General features: G+C 39.2%; 1 protein-coding gene across 12 annotated transcripts in view; it reads right to left on the bottom strand.

The window, feature by feature from the left end:
- The window catches only part of carmil3 (capping protein regulator and myosin 1 linker 3), a 140,964-nt gene that overhangs the window by 68,534 nt on the left and 48,768 nt on the right, over positions 1–23,662 (bottom strand). For all 12 annotated transcript variants that reach the window (XM_061839763.1, XM_061839758.1, XM_061839764.1 and 9 more), the window contains exons 11-15: positions 19,938–20,032; positions 16,294–16,380; positions 13,318–13,427; positions 13,145–13,222; positions 9,925–10,001 (exon numbers count right to left, since the gene is read on the bottom strand). In XM_061839763.1, the coding sequence (XP_061695747.1) occupies positions 9,925–10,001; positions 13,145–13,222; positions 13,318–13,427; positions 16,294–16,380; positions 19,938–20,032 (447 nt within the window). The remainder of the gene's footprint in view (positions 1–9,924; positions 10,002–13,144; positions 13,223–13,317; positions 13,428–16,293; positions 16,381–19,937; positions 20,033–23,662) is intronic.

Raw genomic sequence — 23,662 nt, 5'->3', positions numbered from 1 at the left:
TGAGAGTGCTCAGGAAGAACAAGCTTGAAGCTAAGCTGATGCTGGTTTTCTAAAGAACCACCTCGCATACTGAATCACAGTGTGGTATGCTGCGTGTACAACAGCAGACAGGAGAGCTCTGCAAAGAATGACAAACAGCGCCCAGAAGATCAGTGGCTGGTTTCCCTAGTGGTGAGTACCAGCTGTCGTTACCATAGCAGAGCTACTCATATTGGTAAGGATTCTTCCCGCCCTGGTCACCACCTGTTTAGGCTGCTGCCCTCTGGCAGGCATTACAGGTCCTACAAAACCCAAACAGAGTCAAGGACATTTTTTCCCTAGGATCATTAACACATTGAACTCAAGACCACTGAACAGAAACACTACCTCACCACCGGAATGAAAATCTATGCAACTGCACTTTTAGTTTTTGTTTTTATTACTTTTTGCAATAACTGAATATAAATGTGTAATAATCTTATCAATGGCTAGACATGGGCAATAAAACTGTGAATACCTGATTCTTTAGTTTTATTTTTAGCAATAACTGTGTTTTTGTTGTAAACATTTATTTCATTTGAGTCACTGCCTCACAATGTTTTATTGTACAAAATTTATATTTGTTTAAGCACCTTGCGGATTAGCGCTCATTATCCCGTATGCACAAACATATAATGACAGTAAAGGCTTTTGAATAGATTTTTGAAAGCATTTAAAAACATATGTAAGGCTTTAAAACAGCATAGAGTGAGAGAATGATTGAAAATTGAAATAGTCTAAAAAGCATGACAAAAAGAGCTTTTAAAGTGGATTTAAAACATTCACACTTGGGGCTGACATCACCTCTGTTGGCATCTTATTGCATTTGTATGCCGTATAATAGCTAAATGCTGCTTCATGATGTTTGCTTTGAACTTTGTGTTCACTATTTGACCCGAGTCTGTAGATCTCAGAGCTTTACTGGGTTTATATTCCAATAGCAATTCTTTCATGAATTCAGGACCTAAGTAGTTTACTTATTCATAGACCAGCAGCACAACTTTAAAATCTATTCTAAAGCTAACTGGAAGCCAGTGTAAATACTGTAGAAATGAAGTGATAGGCTCTGACATCTTTGTTCCGGTTAGAACTACTTTGAGAGCATTAGGAAACACCCCTGACTGAAATGTGCAATTGATTATTTGCTGAAAATTAGCAACCACGTACTTCGCAATAGCTTGGAAAAAGTCAGATTGTATTAAGTCAAGAAAGCTCATTGATGGTTTCAGCTGCAGAACCGTTTTCTCTCATTTTTAGTAGACTTTCAGACTGTATCAAATTCTAATGGTACATTTTTCCTGAGTGGCATCAACTCATCATTATCATCATTTCATCATTTTTTGGATATGTACTGATATGTAACCTGATGGGTTGTATATTTTTCACTAAAATAACAGGAAAATTATTTGCATTTATCAGCAGTTAGGCGTTTTGGAGCTATCTGATTGGGGGGAGGGTGAGCTTGTCAACCACAGCAAACTGGGTGCGAGTATTGTTGAATTTTTTCTGATGAAGTGTTTCTGTCCAGCCCTGATTAACTTGTAGACTTTATAGCCAATTTGGAATTTAGTTTTTTTCCATTTATGTTCCGATTTCCTGCTCTTTGATTTAGAGCTCTTGACCATCATTGTGCACCTGCACGGTGTTTAAGGTCGCCTCAAGATTGTGTCGGTTTTAATAGGAGCGACAGGACGTTTGATATTTTACAGGCGAAATTGTCCAAAGGTTTATCAACTGTCTCAGTATTCATAGTTTATGACTATAACTATGGTCTCCATAAACTTAGTGGGGGTAGTCTCATTTATGTACCTTTTCTTAACAGATACAGAGACTGTAAGAATCTGTAATTTAAAAAATACACATAAATGGTCAGAAAAAGCCATATCCTTAATGTCAATAAATTGAATTTCAACATCCTTAGAGATGACCAGGTCTAACACGTAACCCTGAGTGTGGATTGGTCTCCTTATATATTGAAAGAGGTCAAATCTGTCTAGTATAGCAGAGAGTTCTTTGGATTTTTTGCCATGTTTTTGCCACATGAATTTTAAATCTCCCATTATGACAAAATAGTTGTAGTCGATACAAATAATTGATAGCAGCTCTGAAAAATCAGCAATTTTCTCTTATATCCTAGAGGTCTATAAAACATTAAAACAACAACCTTTTATTTACTTTTTGTGTCATTTTGTTTATTTTGTCAGCGTGCGTTAGGAGTGCTGCGTTCATATTAGGTTGAGGCGGCGGGTAAACACTGGCAAGAATGAAGAAGGCAAACTCACACGGTGAGTAGAATGGCTTACATTTCCAAAACAGAGACTCTAAAAGCAGGCTGCAGTGCGTGCTGAGCTCTGTGATGTTCAAGCAATCATTTTTCATTGATATAAAACAATATTCGGGACAGCTTCACAAAGCCAAGTCTCCGTGAAGCACAGGGCAGCGGAATGTTCAGAATCTTTGCAGGTTTTTATCAGAACATGAAACTTGTCTATTTTGTTGGAAAGAGAGTACAGGTTCGCGAGATGGATCGACGGAAACAGCAAACTGTGCCCTTTCTTGCAGAGCTTCACTAGGATCCCGGCTCAATCCAATTGCCACAAAGACCGCTGTCGCTGCCTCAGTGAGTAACCCGAAGAAAAAAAAATGAGATAAGTGAAAGTTGTTGAAAAAAATGTACCGGGTAGACTCCCTGATGCAAGTCTTTCCTTGTGTATGTGAGTCCAGAGATGAACGAAAAACACAAAAACATAGACCGTACTTGAGACCATGTTACTGAGGCGACCACACAGATAGGCACCATCTTGTAAGTTTCATTTTTTCTTTGTTGACTGTGTGGATTTTTTTTTTTTTTTTATGTACTCCGGTTTTCTACCACATTCCAAAAACATACACCCAAGGCTAATTGAAGACTCAAGTCTACATTGTCCATAGATGTGAATTTGTACATTACTGATAGACAAATGTCTATAAGTGCCAAGCAATTGGCTGGTAACCAATGCAGGGTGCACCCCACCTCTCGGCCAGAGTTAACTGAGAAAGATGCCGGCACAACCGGAACCCTAGTGATAATAAGCAGTATGGATGGATGGACTACACTACACTTCCCACAGAAGACTTGTATTGCATTTTGGCCAATTAATAATTGACTTAGTTGTGATTGTTGGTTAAACAATATCTAAACAAAGGAACTTCAAGTGACTAAAACAAAAAAAAAAAGGCCTTATGTCTTCAATACAAACAGAACTTGCCATGCCAATCTTATATTTTCAGATAAATACTAGCTGGTTAATTAAGTGTGGGGAACAGATTGCCCAAGAACAGTTACTAAACAAATGGACACTAACGTTGAAGGGAGGTAAAATAAAATATGGCAGATAAATCCCAGAGGAAATTAAGAAATAAAATATATAATGTCTGTCTGGTCAGAAAAAAAAACAAACAAAAAAACCAAGCATGTTGTCAAAGTAAAAGCATTCATGTTTGCATTTACCATACATAGAAGCAATATATAAACTGTAAGTGCTGATTTAGCTCAAAATACTGTGCCTGAACCCAAACAGACAAGAGTAATAAAAAGACCCCCATAAACCACAGTTAAATAGCCAGATGCATCACTGTGCAGCATCTATCGCTTTGCTTATGTTGGGTAAACTGGAGTCATTTGAGTTTACCAGCTTTGCTGAAGGGGAAGGTGTCACGGCCCATCGGAACGGAGGTAGGACCCAAATGCAGGACTCGGGAGATGCAAGGTAGTTCGGGGAAAAATATTTATTATTTCGTGGTCGGGGATCGGGCAGGGAGTGAGGTGCACCAGTGGCAGTTGGGACGTCGGGCGAAGAGAGCAGGTGAGCGGGCAGGCAGGAGTCGGTACACGGGAGAACGATCAAAGCAGGCGGAAGTGTCAAAGGAGTCAGGCTTACGGGGTCGGTCGGAGAACAGGTGAAGGTCGGTACACACGGGTTGACGATCAGGGATACGAGAGTGCTGAAACGGGACATGAACCTCAACGATCTGGCCGAGGACAAGTCGTCACCGGGTCCTATATATACAGGGGATAATCAGCAATCATGAGGCGCAGGTGTGACTCCCAATTAGCACGACCGCGCGGGCACCCGCACAGCCCGGGCTGGAGCAGCAGGATCATGCCAGAAGGGTTAAGAAATATGACAAGTCATTTAAAAAAAAAAAAAAAAAATAAAAAAGAGAGGCAGCATCGTGATGCATGTGATTAACAACTCTTTCTTCAGCGATGAAAAAAATACTTATTTGTTTTGGTGTTTTTTTGAATGCACTGGTCTGAAAGATAGAGGCAGCAGTATTGACTAGAAATGTTTAATAAATTCAGCATTATAGCAGCCTTGGAGCTTGAACCGTTTTCTGTTGGTATGTCTTTTAATGAACTTTGTACTGTTTTTTTTTTGTTTGCTTTTTGTTTTTGTTTTTTTTACAGCTAATTCAGGGATGTTTATATTGTTGAAAAAATGTTTTGCTGATTTAGGTTATTTTAATTTCTATTTGTGCATACCAACAAGACTTCTAAAGTCTGTGTCAGCGTCTGTGTTTGTGGAAGTCGTGCATGTCTCTATACACGTGTAGTTGTGTGCCTGTGTGTGGGTAGTGTGCATGTGTGTGTGTGTGTACATCTGTCTGTTTTTACTTTGCTTGCAGGCAGATCTTTCATTGTGTTGTGTCCCACCGGAAAACAGCTCGGAGCTTCCCTCCTCGCCAGAATACACATATTACTGAGCTACTGAGAAAGAAGATGAAGCTGATTATAGATGAGAGTCAGAGTTTTAATCCCAAAGCTTCCTTTCTAATACTCTTTTGGAAACCTCTTCTATCGTCGTATTTTTCTTTTAATGATAATCTGTCATCTTTTCCATATTTTTTTGCTACCTTTCCAGAATTCTCTCGTTCTCCTGTGTCAGAACACTAAATTAATCTGTGTAGATGCTAACATTTTTGTAGTTACAAGAACATAAATCTTCACTTCATCATTATCAAAAGACTGTTCCTTCAACCTTACGACATTTTCCCAATTACCACTCACTTATCAGCACAAGCGTCAAAGTTTAAATAAACAATCACATCCACTTTATCTGCCTAGTGAAAAAGTCAAGAGGCCACAGAATCCCAGCTAGAACTCAGTATGCTATGCTCTCCCTAATCTGGTGCATTCCTGTTTTGGTGATGCACTGAGGACATGAAACACTTCAAGTGTTTAAAAATAATGAGCAGAAACTATATTCAATAAAATGAATGAAAAGTCTCACTCAAACAAACCATCCCAATACTTCAGAGTATCTACAACCACTAGATTTTGATGATAAATTAAAAAAATGGTGCAGGTTCAACCATAAAACCACCCAAAAAAACCCTCTTGAAACTACAAAATAATACAATAAAATTTACCAATTGCAAAATGGGAAAAGCCCCTTTTAATGTTTAGTTGAGAACAATTAATGGACAGAAATCTGTATTAATATATTAATGATGACACAAAAACATTTGTTACTTGCAGTATACAATTTCAGCACACCTAGTTGTTAGTGAGGCAGAAACTCTTCTCTCTTTGAACTGCAGGATTCTACTTTGTCCAAATCATGCCCAACTCTGTGATCTAAAAGTAACTGGTCTCCTGAATACTGTAAGCATTCGACTGATACGGATTCCTCAAAAATACATAGAAAAATGGAAAAATAACTGTTTTCATAGCTTTTACTATATTTTTGATTTTGTATTACTACCCAAATTTCTATCACTGCGTCAATAAACTACCTATATTCATTTCCTAACTGCTTAACTGTGTCTCTCAGGAATAGTTGAACACAAAGATTAACGAGGGACACCTCTCACTATTAACAAAACAAAAACAATACATCAACTGTAAGTACGATCTGTACCTAACATTACTCTATGCATACGTGTGTCTTTCATGACTATTCTGTGAATGTTCATGTTCTGATCAGGTATCAACAAATTAGCCACCATGACCATTTTGTGAAAATGTGTATCTTTATCTGAATATGTATGAAGATGCTCTGTGTGACTATATTTATATTTTAGTTATTCATTCTTTATTTTTTCTCTATATTTTTCTTTCTTAAGTACTTTATTACTTTTGCAGTTTATTAAATTATTATGACATGGATCTTTTGTTACATTTTGAGAAAGAGGTACTCTGTTACGCTGTCGGACACAGACGTCGAAAAGTGCCCATTTAAGGAAGATAATGGCTGTCACTAGGAGCTTCTTACGACCACTGATATTTTCGGACAAGTACACAAGTACACGGATGCCACACTGCCTTCTGCCTTTAGTCTTTTGGACATTTCCAGAGCATTTGCCTACTTGGAACATTTGCTGGAAATAACATTTGCCTATTCGGAACATTCGTTCGACTTTGGTGACTATATGTTGTTTGGCTAGACCAGGGGTCGGGAACCTATGGCTCGCGAGCCATATCTGGCTCTTTTGATGGTTGTAAATGGCTCGCAGAGCCCTCATCACTACATACTGTACAATGTCATTTCTGTCGTGTAGCCAATGCAAATTTAAGAGAGACAGTTTGTCCTCAGGGGGTTGCCGTAGTTTATTGTGGAAGTTGACATGCACAAATGCAGAAGGGTGGAATGCACATCGTGCAGTGTGGAAATGATCGCTCAAAGAAACAAAGATGGAGTTCTCCAGTTTTTGGCAAGACTTGACAGCCATTCAGAGATAGGGGAGTATGCCAAAGCATTTGTACTTGATGTTGCTAATAAACTTTGACAAATTTTCACAGAAAGACAAGATAATCAAACGAATAAAACATGTGCCTTTGTCGGCAAGAAATATTCACCACCATACCATCATTTGATTTGCCATCAATCAAATTCAATTACGTTGACGATTAATGGATAGAAGTCTCAAAGCCTGCATGAAGCTTAATCTAACGACATATGAAACAAGACTACAAAGCCATCAGCAAAACCATGCAGCACTAGAAGTCGCATTAATGGTAAGAAGTACTTTTGTCATCTTTGGTTGGCAACATCATAATGTTATTTAAAAGAATTCAGAGACTTACCGTACACTAAAAGTGTTCGTCCTGCATAAATGCGCATATACACTTGTATTTGTTTTTAAAATGTTGCATGGCTCTTTTGAAATTACATTTTAAAATATTTGGCATTTATGGCTCTCTCAGCCTAAAAGGTTCCCAACCCCTGGGCTAGACTAAACTGTCTTTGTACTTCTATTGTGTGTAATTTGTTATTGTATTGTTATGTGTGTGATTAAATTGTCTTTCATGCAATACAACTGCTTTGTTTTTAATTTTGCTGGTTTGAGCAAGGGGATTTATTCTAAATTCACATGTAACAATGCCTATTTCACAATTCATAGTGACAAGGATGGTTACGATACTGCATGTATTCCAGAGGTGTATGCATGTTTATGGTTGTGCATTTCTGCTCTCATTTATACAGAATAGCTACGTATTGATCATTGAGCTTGCTTGCCACTGAGAAAATTCTCTTTATCACCTATTTTTTCTTATCCAAGTTATCGCAGCTGCTAGATATGAAAGAGAAATTATCCTACAGATGTTATTTCAGAAGTCAGTGATGGGATTGGACTCTGAATCAGAAATATCGGATGATGAGGACCTCAACTACAGTCCAGGTGGAGGTGTCGGCAGTCCACCTGATATATAATTCAACATGATCCTATGGACCTAGTCAGAAAAGGTTAAAAAAATTGGGAATTTAAAAATATTCGATCTACAGTATATACAAGGTGATAGAAAAGTAACTCCCTATTTTAAAAATCACTATGTATACATAAGTTATGTGTATTTTTCTCTCTTTTTTTCAATATATGTTCCATGATGTTTGGTAAATCTATTCTACCAAACCAACTACTTATCGCTTATGCTGGAACCTATCCGAAACACCCTGAACTGGGCGCCAGCCAATTGCAGTACATATACACAATGTATTTTAAACATGACAAAAGGATTTCTGAGGACCAAACTGTAATACCTAATATAATACAACTGATTATTCTTGGGAAAAAATAACTGATTGTCATGGGTCATTTTTCATCAGTTTACGGAAAAGTGTGCAGTCCACTCACTCGTGCATTTGAGGGTTAACCTATGGTTGAATTTCTCATGAGCCCAGTCAAATCAAAATCACATGATATTTAAAGCTCAAGTGTCGTCAAACGGATGATTTTTGGTATATTGTTAATGAAAAACCCACAGCCAATATGGCCCCATGTGTTTTTTCATCAAAAAACATGATTTTGACGTATACAGCTTTTTGTAACTCCCGTCATGAATTTGTTGTCGAGAAGAAGCAGGAAGTGACGTAAAGGACAGTGGCGCCCCCTCGTGGACTCGTTTGTTTCCATTAGTTTTACCTCCGCGAAGGTAGCTCGTTGTTCCTTCGTGTTAGCCCAAATGCCGGCTCATTGCATTGCTGGACATTGCTTGAACACTCGTGAGAATGGAATTACCCTTCATAAGTTTGAAAGAGACCCTGTTCGTTGTGAAAAATGGATTGCACGGGTGCAGAGGAGGAGAGCTTCGTGGGTTCCAAATAACAGGTAGGTGTGTATACAGCTACGAAAAAAAAAAATAGTTTGGGGTGGACCACGTAATCGGTCTCTCTCATAACGTAGCAAAAGATCCGCGTATGAAATGTGTTGATGTGCGCATACAGCTACTAATAAAAATAATAGTCTGGGGTGCACCATGTAATCGGTCTCTCTCATAACGTAACAAAAGATCGGCGTATTAAATATGTCGATGTGCGCGTCGCCCAGCCAACAATGTCTCACTCAGCCTGCAACATAGCTCGGCTCCATCCCCTCCTTATATAGCACAGCGGGCCGAAACTCAGCCACACTGGCTGAGGCGTCGCGTTCGGCGGTCACATTTTCCGCAAAGGCTCCGCGTCGGGCTTTGCGATGGGGGCGGCTCTGAAGAACCCAGCCGAGAATGCATTACTCAGTCGCGTGTGAGCATGAAGCCTGCCGGCTCGACTGTGAACACAAAGCAGCACTGCTTGGCTCCGTCATAAGCCACACCGGCTGGCTGCCATGAGCCGTAATGGCTCATCTCCGCCGCGGAAGTGGATCGGACGGGATGCGGTACCATAGTGTAATATTGCCCTGAGGGCTCGAAACAATAGTGTAATATTGCCCCGGTAACTTCACTCGGTGGTGTGGTGTTGTCCTTTTTGAAAAGAGCTTCCGTGTCAGAAGGGGCGTTGGAAAAATCCGAATGTCTCTGTTGTTCGGCCTCCATAGTAGCGGGCACTGCGCGTTTTCAAAGACGGAAGTGACGATGCGTCAAGGACAGATGACCCGACTAATATGGCGACCACTTGGATGCCGAGGGACACTCAATTATGCAACTTTGTGCATGGATGACGCGCTCTCCGCTCACTTTTTTTTTTCGTATAGACATTGAAGTGAACACTGTTATATGTATTTTTCATTGCAATATCTATTTTAGAATGTTTATCGGGATGTCACCCCCACTTTAAGTTCCTGGTAGGAATAATGCCTGTTTTAATGATCACCATTTTCATTGCAGCACATACATACGCGCATGTTCTTGGAGGGGATGGGTGGCTCAAATCGCTGGGAGGGCTAAGAACTCATCAGTGCCCAGTTGTCATCACCCTCATTCCGACGAGCATCTTCAGTTTTAATGCACCACACAACACTAACGGTCACAAATACAGTGTTCCCTCATAATGGTAACCAGTCAAGGATTTAGGAAGCACACAAACACAATCTGCATACTGACACAAAAGCGGCCACACAGTCTTTCTGCTCAGTTAGCAGAAAACTAAAGTGTTTGGGCAGAGACCAAATGGATTGGATCAAACAGTTGCACAGGGTTACACACACCTGTTCGAGAAGAAATTCTTGGACAAGTTCAGGTAGGAAAGGTCCGCACAGCAGCCTCTCAGCAATGCCCCAAACAACTGCAGAAACAGACAAAAGTGAAGCGTCACAAAGGTTTACAGTAATTTTGTTGCGTAACATATTTGGCTCTGTGCAATCTCAGAGCTGAATAGAACATGGCTATACAAAAGGAAAAAAAAATAAAAAAGAATGCTGAATGACTGAATGGAATTGGAGCAAAAACATAATCCTCATGGTCAAATTAGGACAAGGCGGCCTTGTGAATCTTTGCCTTTGATACAACAGAAAATTCAATCGTAGGACTTCATGATCGTGAAATCACTTCTGGTACATGTACTATTTTTGCATAGCATTCTGCAAGGATTAGATGCACAATCACCTTATTTTACATACAAGTTTGGGAGGACAAATGGATAGGTATTAGAAATATTAAAATAAAATGGCTTTATCTTAAGTGGTAAGGTCATCTAATGTTGCCATACAAAGTGTGATAACTTAATGAAACTCATAACATGGTTCTTCCTCTTAAACCATGACAACTGCATCCTATGTCATAACCTTCCCAGACAAAGATGAGTCCCATCACAACAAACCTGGCATCTTAAATGATCAAACTTTATATGGTGGTTTGGGTTAAGGCTTTAATTATAAATTATGGATAAAAAAATAACTTTAGTTCTGCCAAAAAAATACATGAATGACAGCAACATCATGCCTGAATCAGACTCTAAGATAAATTTGGTTTCTCATGATGGCACTATGTTAGAGTACAGTTGTAAAGTCTTTACGCATTTCAGTCCAACACTGGCAACAGTCCAAGACATGTACAGTATTACGATCCCACCATATTTTTCTTTTATGATGATTGGGCTACATGGTTTAAAATCAAGCTGTCTGGTTAAGCGGGACCAGAAAATGAGTCAATCCTGCACCAACCCTTGCCCCCCTTTGCTCTGATTGGCAGCCTCCGTGGAAAAGAACCACTTGAACCAGAACCAGACCACACACCTGAGTGATGTTGACAGGGTTCAATTGGGAACGTGAGGAAGGCAGAGATCTTTACTAGTGACATTGATAAGCTTTAAAAATTGTAATGACCTGATTTTAGGGCTCTGCAGAGAAAAAAAGGGAACACCTGAAGCTTACAGAGGCACAAAAGAGTCAATATATACTCTACTAGAGCAGGTTGGCTTGGTAAAATATGGGACCTTAAAAAACTAGGCTTGCTCAAATGCATGGGAGTGCGCTTGCTCATAGATAGATTAGCTGTGCTGTCACTTCCTTAAGCTCGATGGAGGGATGATGTTAACATCACATTCTCGTGACTGTTGCACACAAAATGACATACATACTGTATGTGGTCTTATGATGCAGTGTTTATATCTAGACTATATTTAAGGTATCTGTATCAAAAAAAGAAAATATGGATATTTATAATACAAAGAAGTTTTGACCGCCTGACCTTACTTCTGCTTTAAGGTGCATCTAATGAATGCTGTAGTAGCTTTTGTTTATTCTCAGCTATTAATACACTATACATGTAATACAAGTCATAGTAAATAATAGAAAACACTGACGAAGAAGAAGTTTACAATGCCATGTTTGACCACATTCTTCACATTGCCCTTCTCACAGCTCCCATCTGCCCTGGAAACAGCTAAACTCCTAGTCACAAGTATCTTTAGATTCTATAGAATAGTCATTGACATTGTCTCTGATCAAGGCCCAGAGTTCTTGTCACAGGTCTAGAGAAAATTCTGCAAGGCGGTGGGCACAGCGGCCAGCTTGTCTTCAGGATACAATCCACAGAACAACGGCTATTTGGAATGAGCAAATCAATCCCTGAAGTCAGCTCTACACTGTGTAGCTGCATGTAACCCATTCTTATAGAGCACATTCCTCCAGCGGATTGAATATGCACACAACTCCCAGACCAGTTTTGCCACAGGTATACTGCAGCTCCGTTCATGGCTTGCTACAACCTCCACTCTTCAACCTCCAGCAGCAGGCGATGGCAGTTCCTCCCGTAGAAGATCATCTCTGGAGAGTTGAAGCGGTGTGGAAGGGAAGTCTGTGTGGCTTTGAGATAATCCACGGCTTCCAACAAGCAGCTCGCAAAGTGACATCCCTCTTCTACCCCAGAATAAAAGATGGGTCAGTCAGTCTGTCTTTTTTCCCCACAACCTCTCACTTCAAACTGATTCCCATAAGATCACTCCGTGTTACACTGGGGGTTGAAGGGGGATCTCCCTCAGTTGCAACACCACAAAGGTTGCAGTCATTATGGGGATGGTGGGGTGCTTAGCAACGCATGAATTGAAAGTATGTGTTTTACCAATTGCTTCACCTTAATAAAGTTCAAGAAAAAACAAGTACAAAAAAGTATTTTTATCCTTTTTTGTTGTCTTATCGAATTTTCTTATTATATTTCTATTTTATAAATCCTGAGAATCTTATTGGGCTAATCTGAGACCTTGGGGATGAAATTTTGTGCAACTGACTAATGGTCATATGCACTACCTCAAAAATGTGTGTTGATATGGTAATGGACATGGTATGGTAAATTCTTAAATACTTAAGAGTAGCAGATGGGCACTGGTCTAGACCGGTCTCTGGCAGTCTCAACGAAAAATCCAAAGTCCTGTTGGAAGCCAAGACAAGATCAAGACTTTTGGAAATTAAGTCAGAGACAAGACTGAGAATTTTCACACCCCATCTTGAGTGTTATAACACAATAACATGAATTTTTTTGGATTGTGTGAGTCAAGACTCAGCATCATTATCTATAAAAAGGAAGAATTTTTAATGCTGTACTTGCATTAGATTGATTATTGGTGAAGTGTAGCTAATGTTATGGCCAGGGAGAGTATCCAATTTACTGACACACAGTAACTAAGACTGAACTCAAAATACTGTCATTTGAATTGTTCATGTTTGTGCTCATGCAGCAAGACATTTTGTCTTCATACTTTCTATGTGGCACATAATTAGACAGCAGATAGAAGGAAAGAACGATTTGGCAAAAGCACTCTTTTAAAACAAAAGTGTCTTTCTATCTATTATAACTGAACACATGATAGAAAAATGTTCTCAAAAGAATGTAGCAAGTGACGGATTTTTATTCGGAGTGCCACCCCCCTGTCTGTTTTCTGGCCTGAATTAAAATGAGATCAGACAGCAAATCCCTGGTAAGGGTACAGACCAAGTCCACTGTGCAGTCAGTTCCAGAAAGATCCAAATGCACTAGACAGTTGGGCTGGGCAAGCAACAGGTACAGATTCTGCAAAGACATGAGATTTTTAATGGACCAATACAGACACCTTGAACTAGGCTCTCTCTAATTGATTGATGCATGTGTTCATGCAGGAGTCTCACCGTGGCATCTTCTCCAGACAGAACCCCTGGGTTTTTACTAAGGTCAAGGTGCAGCAAAGAATTGGAGTAATCATCACTTGAACACAATGCCTGGGATAGAGACACAACACCTATAGTGGCAAAAGAGTCAGAAGGAATTAGAGCATCTGTATGAAAAGCACACTTTTCAATAATTGAATAATCTGAAAATTATCTGAGCAACAACTTCTTCACAAAAACAAAACTCAATAATGGAAGAAGGTAAGGAAGGTCTTCAGCATTACAATATATACTCCAGGGATTGCTGAGCTTTTACAACAGGCTAATACTAAACTGGCTTTTGGAAGAGGCCCACCAACCCTTTTCCTTATTTTGAACATGTGCCCTGAAAGCTACAGCAAGGGAAAACATTATTTCAAAGGAGATAACTTCACAATACAGGGACAGGACCAGAGATAGTCTAGTGAGTTTAAATCATCACCCAGCCACAATAGCACAGCCACCACACGGAATATACTGATATACCAACAACATGGAAGAAAAAATAAGTAACTCTACATACATCATGATGTGTGACATATTACAGTATATTCAGTGTATTGTCACAACAGGAACTGTACAAAAAATGCTCAATTACAAACAAATTGCATATCCAGTGCCCCACAATGATAACATCAAAAGATGGCAGATATGCATCCTGCAAATGCTATATTTAGTAATTAAAGCATTTTTCTAAAACAAAATTATGCAGCATTTTAGGAGTCTGCAACACAGCAAAATATTTTCAACATTCACTATTAAAGTAATCTAAAGAAAAGTGTAAACTGTTTGCAGGAAATGAATTTATAAGCAATTGACATCTTTTATTTCCACATTTATATCGGGATTAGAGTCAGAACTCAGAAGATTACAGTTTTTGTTTGACTCTAGAGTGAAATGTAGGGCAGGGAGATTAAACAATTTTCTCAGTTATTCCGAGTTGATTAGTCATGACAATAAAAAATAATTCTACAGCTTCCGTTGTTCAAAATACATCCTCACTGACATGCATTCATTGCATTATCGACATGGCTATAAATACAGAGGTGCTAGTTTACGAAAGCACCATTAATGTTGCCAAATTAGTGACTTTTTAGGGCCCTCCTGATTGTTAAAAAAATGAAACATACCATTTATATTTCCATATTGAAATAGTCAATCACAGTTTCACATTTTCTTATCTGACAAAGGAGGAGCCCTGGAAAACCATAATAACATCAAATGTGCTGAACATTTCCATTGCATAGTGCAAATGCATGCAAAAGCAGGGATTAACATTTTATGAAAACTTTCAGGCCACAAATACTATGCCCAGGTACCCTTCCCGCCTGTGTACAACACAGCACAATTTTTCTAATAATACCAGCATCCAAAACCTTTGATCAAGCATTTTACCTGCTAAAATGAAAAAAAGCAAAAACAACTGTTTTCACTCTCCACCAAAAATAAAGGAATTGCCCTCACAGCTAAAACTGGTATTTATGAAGGAGAGATTAAATTCTTATAATCACAGGCCCATTATTATGCATTTGGACCACCACTTTTTGTTTCTTCTTCTTTTCTTGGATTCCAGCCACCTCATGTGCCACTCTAAAGTTGGCACTAAGTCCTTGTCATTCATTTGCAGCGATTAGAAGTGAAATGAGGGGATGAAGGTAAATGGTGTCTAATCCCCTCTCCAACCATAATCTACTAGTCTCTTCTGGAAGAAGACATTTATTCATTAAAAAAAAAAAGTCAAGCAGTGTGTATGATATTGATGTTGAAGTGTATGAGACAGTAAAGGTGTGAATAGATATTGGATTATAAAGCAAATGACTGTAATACCTTAGAAACGAGCATAGTTGGTGAAGAGGGTAAAAATAAACAATTTATACATAGTTTAAAAATATTTATCCTTATTTCAAGGTTCTGCTGTAACTATGTGAGCCCAAGTGATATACCGCAGTTTGCTTAATAGTGCAAATCACTACAGATATCACTTTACAGAGATTTTTGTTTCTGTTTTATGAAGCAAAACATATGTCATGGTTAATGCTTGATTTCACAGTTTAAAAAAATCTTACTGTTTGGACATTGGGTACTTTGTGGGCTACTGGCTCCACTAAAGGCTCAATTAAAGTATATATTGGGAATTTCACATTTTATTTACATTTATTTCCACACCAAAGCACCCTGGAGCTTTGAATCTCTACAGTGAAAAGAGAGGGGGGGTCCAACAACTGAAAATAGCAAATACGCAAGAGGACATACAGTATGAAAGTGTACAGTACACATGTTGTTTTCTCTTCGAACCCACACACCAGAGGTCACTTACTTGAATGTGAGGGCCTAGATATTTAGAACATGTGCTCATACGAGAATTAAGTTTGGCCATACCACAGGAAAATTGAAAGTTCACCTTTGTCTGCCAATGACTGGAATAACAACATGACGTCAATAAATCAGTGTATTTTGTGGGATAAAACCAATAAAAGTGGGACAGTGACATTAGACCTCTGTGGGATTTCAGTGAAATACAGATCAACTTGTGATTTTGACCTGGTTATCTTTTGAATTGATGCAGGTCTGTCATGGCCCAGTCATATTATCTATGTGGTTAGCATTAGCACAAGTGCCACGAAGGTTTTCTAGAGAGTTTGTCACTTTAAAATTTAAAACAAGTATCTGTGAAAAACTTGGTCTGACGAATAAAAACTATTTAAAAGAAGGGTGTGACGACAAGTGCAAATTAACCTACACTTTTACATATGTTCTCAAATAAAAGTGAAAAGTGCTTGCACATATCTAGAGCAACTGTAATTCTCATTTGCGGGTTCACGAAAAACTCAAGTCTTGCTCTTTCTGAGACCATCTTAAGCTTCAGAAAGTAAATTTGTGTGATGATTTAGGAAGTCAATTTGTGTGATGATTTTCCAGGAGTCCAACATGATTAATTGGGTTACAATTGCGTCTTACCTTTGGAGGAAAGTGAGGTCTTTGAGAGATTCAGGAGACGTAGGCCCTTGTTTAGACGACATACTTGTTGAATCAGATTGGAAACACCTGGTATAAGGAAAGACAATAACTTTAACAGCGCTTAAGTGCAAACTAAATGAGACTATGAAAAACAAAGTTTGCACTTAAAATATAATAATAATAGTCACAGAACTGACAGGAGAATATTATTCAAATGGTCTTTGAAAAAAAAAACCCTCTCTGGCCCCCATTTTATGGCTCTAATTTAATATGAATTATTTTAAAATGTGTCATATGACAAGACAAGAACAGTCATTTGGAGAGTGGAAAGACAGAAGGCACAACTGAGCGAGGTTGTCAATCATTGCCACGCAAATGCGAGCACAAACCGGAGCCTCATGGGGCCACGCTGCAAAATCGCACAAAATTATTTTCATTGCTGGATTACAGTATTTACCTCCAGTTAGTACTGAAAGTTAAAAAGAGGGAACTGGAAAGCTAAAAAAAAGAAAAAAAAAGAAGTCAAATAAAGGTTAAGCGTTAAATACTTTGAATGTGCACCACAAAAAGAAGGGCTGCTAGTGGCCTCTCTAAGTTATCGGGGAGTGAGAATTGTGGATTTGCCCAGTACCTTAGGACAAATGAGGAATTATTATTTTTGTTCCACAGGTGACTTCATTTTGATTTTTTCATTAATTGTACTTTAAAAAAAAAAAATACAATAAACAGGTGGCATTTACTGTTCTGCAATGCTCATGCCAGCAATGTGGCAGCTGGAGTACTAAGATTGCGTTGTTTATAAATACATGATATATTAATATATATATTTATTTATAAATATATATATATGACTGAGAGGCGTGGCTTTGGTCAGAGACATGAGAGGGTAGGGACAGAGAACTAAAATAAGCCTTCATTGAAATCCTGCAGTTTGAAAGCTGCATACTTCACCTTTTAATCTTTAGGTCTTGTTGGATCTCAGTGCGGCTTTTGATACGGTAGATCACAATATATTGCTAAACAGGTTGGAAACGTGGGTAGGACTAAATGGAACGGTCCTTAAATGGTTTAGGTCCTACCTGGAGGAGAGGAGCTACTTTGTGACCATTGGAGGTCCTAAGTCTCAGCAAATGGCAATGACCTATGGGATCCCTCAAGGGTCAGTTCTTGGACCTCTCCTGTTCAGCCTGTATATGCTATCCTTGGGTCAAATTCTTCAAAACTTTAATTGTGACTACCATAGCTATGCAGATGAGACACAGTAATATTTAACAGTGTCTCCAGATGACTACAGTTCAATTGAGGTATTGTGCCATGGTCTAAATCAGATAAATAACTGGATGAGGCAAAATTTTCTTCGACTAAATCACAACAAAACTGAGACAATTGTTTTTGGCAAGAAAGAAAAGAAGTAAACACCTGGAGTCTCTATCTTTAAAAACCAAAGACCAAGTCCAAAACCTTGGTGTTCTGATTGATTCTGACCTGACTTTCAACAATCATATCAAATCAATCACAAAAACTGCCTTCTACCATTGGATATCACATATCATATTCACATATCTAGAGTTAAGTATTGTATCTGTCAAGCAGACCAGGAAAAGCTCATCCATGCTTTTATCTCAAGTAGACTTGACTACTGTAATGGTCTTCTGACTGGACTCCCCAAAAAGAGTATTAAACAGCTGCAGCACATTCAGAATGCTGCAGCTCGCGTTTTTACCAAAACAAAGCGGTCGGAGCATATACCGCCAATCCTAAAGTCCTTGCACTGGCTTCCAGTCAGGCTTAGAATAGATTTTAAAGTTCTGCTACTGGTCTATAAATCACTAAATGATTTAGGTCCTGAATACATGAAAAAAATGCTTACGGAATACAAACCAGCTCTGAGATCGACTGACTCGGGTCAAATAGTGGAGCGCAGAGTCCAAAGCAAAAATGGCGAAGCAGCATTTAGCTATTATACTGCACACAAATGGAATAAGTTGCCAACAGAGGTGAGGTCAGCCCCAAGTGTGAATGTATTTAAATCCAGGTTGAAAACTCTTCTTTTTTCCCATGCTTTTTAGAATATGCCCACTTTTTGATCATATTACTTGCACTGTATACGGTTTTATTTGTCTTTTTTTTATATTTTGTTTGCCATTTTTATTGTTTTTATCCAGTTTTAAATGTTTTATCTCTTTGTTTCCAGATGTCTTTAATCATATAAAGCACATTGAGTTACCTTGTGTAAGAAATGCGCGATACAAATAAATTTGCTTTGCTTTAACAAAAGTCAACATAATTAAATTGAGTGCCTCAGTTGGTTTTATTGTGACGAGAAGTAAAAACAATTATTCTACCCACATTTTTAATCATACATTTTCCCCAAATGAAATCATTAGTGCCATTGTGCCAAAACAATATTTTGTGGAAATGTTTTTTTTATTTTTGCGTAATCCTGATAACGAACAAACAATCGTTGTTTTTTTTTTAAGAACGTTTCACAACTTCTACTAATGTAGCATATTATGAAAAGAGCAGCCCACGCACATTTGTACTGCTTATTAGCAGACTAAATTGCCTTACCCCACACACCATTAAAAACTAACAAAAAATGGAACACGTACTTATAGACTGTGTTTGTGTGTATATACATATATGTGTGTGTGGGGGGGGGGGTGACATATATCTAAATACCAAGAGGGTGTGAAATTTAACAACTAAGGCTCACTTCCCGGGCCCCTTTGTGTAAAAGACATTATCCCTGTCCAATTATTGTGTGCATCACTGCAGATGCATAGATGTTTGCGAGAGAAGTCGTGTGAACGCACACACAGAGGGCAACATGCCGCTTTGGTGAATTCTCTTGGAAACGTGCAGGCAAATATAAGCTAGACACTGCTGTTACAGCACAAATACAGTGAAGGAAGTAAGTATTTGAACACCCTGCTATATTGCAAGTTCTCCCACTTAGAAATCATGGAGGGGTCTGAAATTTCCCTCCTGCAGTGTGTGCAAACCTATGGAACAACTACATTTAATGTTAGACCTGTGTAATTGCAAACAAAGGCTACTGTGCCAAATATTAACATTGGTTTCCTCAGCCGTTGAAATACTTATTTGCAGCTGTATCACTCAATTAAATTGTTAAAAAAAAAAAAAAAAAAAAAATCATACATTGGAGTTTCTGGATTTTTCTTTTTAGATTCTCTCTCACAGTGGACATGCACCTACGATGAAAATTTCAGACCCCTTCATGATTTCTAAGTGGGAGAACTTGCAATATAGCAGGGTGCTCAAATGCTTTTCGTCACTGTAGAGATGTTGTGGAACCCTAATATGAAACTATCATGATTAAACCCACATGCAGGCCAGTTTTGAAAATAAAAGTGTCAATTCGTGACCCACATGCATTCAGGTTCACACGAAAAAAGACAATATGCTCTTGAAAATTGTGTGAAGCACTGAAAGGGACCACTCAAGGTGGGACATCAAGGACATTCTAAAAAAAGTAGAAGCTGAAAATTAGGGATCACTGAGAATAGAGAATAGAGAGTTTCTGAATCCTTCAAAATGCATCCAAAAGGCAGGATGCAGTAAAAGGTCAGAGATGCCTCAACACAGCATGAGGAGGAAGAGGGGGAGGATCAAGCTGATACCTTGGTTATCAAGTGTGTTGTGAGCCAGGCTGAGAGAATGAATCACGGAGGCTGGGTTCTCTGACAGGGCTGATGCCATTTTTTGAGGGAAATCCCTGGAAGAATAAGACATGTGAAAGGAAAAATAGTACGTAGTTCTATCTAGGGACTAGAATTTAACAAAATGTATTTGACTGACTGGGTAAATTAACAATTCATACAGATCTTTTTCTTCATCTTCATGTTTTATACATGTGTTTTGTTGCCAATGTACTGAGAAGAAGGATTCTGCTTGGACGAGTTGTGCCATAGCACATATTGCATCCATGTAGCTGAGCTTCTGATGGCAAACTACGAAAGCCCCTCTGCTGGTTGCTGGCAAGAGTATATTTCAATTTGCTTGAACTGCTTCCACACCTAATTAATCAACAATCTATTCCACACATCAACAGAACTCTTGCTTGATTATTGATCTCTTGACATTGATGCTCATCAATTGTTCAGTCCAGGGATTAATAATGAGAACCAAACTGAGTCAATATGATGAAGACATTTCCTTGTTATGCACCTACTCAAGTACTGTTGGGGATAATATAGTAATTTTGGAAGGGCTCAAAAATAATTTCCCATTCATTTACTGCCATTGATTCTTTTATAAGTCAATCTTCCAATATAATATAATAAAATAATATAAGTCAATCCATCTTAACTGGGAAGGCTTGCAGTGAATAAGTTTAAATAAAAGATTAATCCGGATTTTCACTTTGTTCTCAAGAAAGGGGTGTGGTTATTTTCCACTGTCCCTGGAATGTTTTGTTTACGTGCCCCCTGTCCCTGTTGCCTGGATCCTGCTTTGATATTGAGATTAAAATCATAGACATGTGCTTGATTGGCCCGGTAAGGACCCTGGTGCTTAGTGTCCTGCCCGACCTCCTGAACTCCTCAGCCAAGCAATTCACTTAGCATGTCCTGCACAGGTACTGGACTGAACACGGAGCCGTAAGGATAGGGTTAAAGCTGCTGTACACCGAGTGACGCGGCAGCACAGTTTCCATGAGTGGCTAAAACTTTGCAACCAGAATGTATGTCCAAATGAATGGAGCACGAAAGCCTTCCTTTCAAATATCAAGATGTTCACTTTAATTAGTACCAACATACATTCTCTTTAGCAGTATGTTTCTTCCTTAACTATTAATCTATCTTTTTATTTGGCAGCGGGAAAAAGGGGCTCAGCAGGTCACCTCAAATGAGGCTTTCACAGTGTGTGGAAGTCTGACGTGCTTGCTCCCGCTCTGAACCTTGGCCTGCACCACGCAAAAATTCAGTGAAGGCAGTTGAACATTAACAGCAAAATCTGCAAGTACGCGGGGCTGCAAACGGTGAACCGCTAATGGGCAAGGGCATGCTGTATAAATTACTTTGTCATACTGGGAAAAAAAGCAGCAACAGTCACATTACAGGATGAACGTTGGGCTAAAATGTCATATGCTAAACCAACAACTTTACATCACAATAAATGGGACCAAAAAAAAAAAAAGGTTATGAGGTGTGAGGTTATTTTGGTGTGAAACAAAATAAAAGGCTACATGCTTGACACAGGAAGTAAAGTTAAAGCTTGCACTTAACTATTTTACACGATAAACCAGTCACAAATAACTTTAAGAATGCTATACTTAACTTTTAGATGAAACAATAATGAATATTACAGTAAGTCAATTGGGTTGGTTGCACACAGATCAACTTTTAGTTCATAGGATTTCTATTGATACTGGTAACATAGAACCCCGAGTCAAATGCTCATTTTAGTTCATGCTGCAGGCTGATAAGGAAATGTATGTTCATAATTTGGCAGCTATTTAAAATATCCAAACTTTGAGGACCAAGCCCCCCAAAAATAATCAGAATTGAGAATAATTTGCAACTGGAATCGAAATGAGGAACTAGATTCACTCAAATTCAAACGATGCCCAACCCTAATGTTCGGGGTTGTGCCCCACGACTGCTCACTTGGTTCCCCCTACTATCGTTCTTTTGTTGTTTGTCCTATCAGCACTCTTTTATACCAAGTCAGGGACATGCTCTCCCCCTATGGGTAGGTGGGGGGTGGGGACTGGCTACATTGGCGCACACTGCGGGTTGGTAGGAAGGAGTCTTGCGCTCCTAAGGGTTGGAGGTGAGGGGTTGGTGGTGAATGGGAACGTGACACAGTGGAGGGGGCGGTGGTTGGCTGGGGGGTGGCTTTGGCCCCCCAGCACCCTCCTCCGGGTGGTCGATTTTGGGGCACCTTGGTTGGGCCGGTGGACTGCCCTGTGTCTGCCTGTCACTCCCATTTAAAAGATCTATCCAACTGAAATTTTCAATAAAAAGCTGTCAAAATAGAAATCACCACAGTGGCAGCTTCAGAACTGCACTGTACCACAGGAAAACTGTTCTGGCATAAAAGAGATATAAATCCTACTTTCTGCTTGATCTAATAGCTGAATGGGACCAAAATCATATATTTCATCATTTAAGAAATGTGATAAAGAACAGAATACTAGTTAGACAGCAACAAGAACAAGGTTCACTGTTCAGGGGTCCATAATTACAAATGTTTAATGTGCCGGGGTGTGTTGGCAACTCTTATTTTTATGGAATGGTCCAGGATATATTCTCCTGGGATACCACAGCCAATCATAGTGCACTAGCACATGTCCTGGAGCCAGTAAAATTGAAGCAGGGCATGTCCTGATAAGACAGTGGGTAAGAATTCTAATGGTACATTCCCTTTCTGATTTGAGTCATTTGTAATTTATTTCAGCTTTCGTTAATTTGTTTTGTTAATTTGTGCTCAGAAATACACAGGTTTTTCGCTTTTTGATCATTATTCTCCTCCATTCATCCATTTTGTGAGCCTCACAAGGGTTGCGGGAGTGCTGGAGCCTATCCCAGCTATCTTCGGGCAGGAGGCCGGGTACACCCTGAACTAGTTGCCAGCCAATTGCAGGGCAAATATAAACAACCATTTGCACTTACACTCACACCTACCAGAAATTCCAAGTCTACAATTAACCAAGATGCACCTTCATGGGATGAGGAGGGAAACCAGAATATTTGGAGTAACCCCATCCAGGTCAGGGCAAACATCCAAACTCAACACATTTGAACCCGGGTCCTCTGAACTGTGAGGCAGACATTCCAACCAGTTGCTTACCATCCCTACTGTAAATTTGTTCTGTGTTTTGTTCATTTGTTTTTTGAAATGTCAAAGTATTTTGTTTTTTTGTCAATTTGTTTCCTGAAATCTAAATGTTTTACATTTTCCATCTATCCTTCCATTTTCTGAGCCACTTATTCTCACAAAGTCGCAGGAGTCCTGGGGCCTATCCCAGCTGTCATCGGGCAGGAAGCAGGTTACACCACAAACTAGTTGCCAACCAATCGCAGGCCACATGGAGACAGACAATAGTTGTACTCACAAGTACACCTCGGGGCAGTATAGAGTCTCCTATTTATGCATATTTTTGGGATGTAGGAGGCACGGGGAGAACATGCAAATTACACGCAGGTGGTGCCGGGACCTGAAACCCGGTCCTCAGAACTGTGAGCCTACCGCCACCGTGACGTTTTCTGAAACATACTGTAAATATGAACCCAAACGTGAATTGAGTCATTTGTTTGTTTTCTGAAATTTACATTTGATTCCGGTTTTAATTTCTTATCTGAAATGCAAAAATGTCTTGCAATTAGTTTTACACCACCCGGGC

The sequence above is a fragment of the Syngnathoides biaculeatus genome, chromosome 13 (genome assembly GCF_019802595.1).
Source record: "Syngnathoides biaculeatus isolate LvHL_M chromosome 13, ASM1980259v1, whole genome shotgun sequence".
NCBI classification, from domain to species: domain Eukaryota; kingdom Metazoa; phylum Chordata; class Actinopteri; order Syngnathiformes; family Syngnathidae; genus Syngnathoides; species Syngnathoides biaculeatus.
This window is presented reverse-complemented; position numbering and strand designations above follow the sequence as displayed.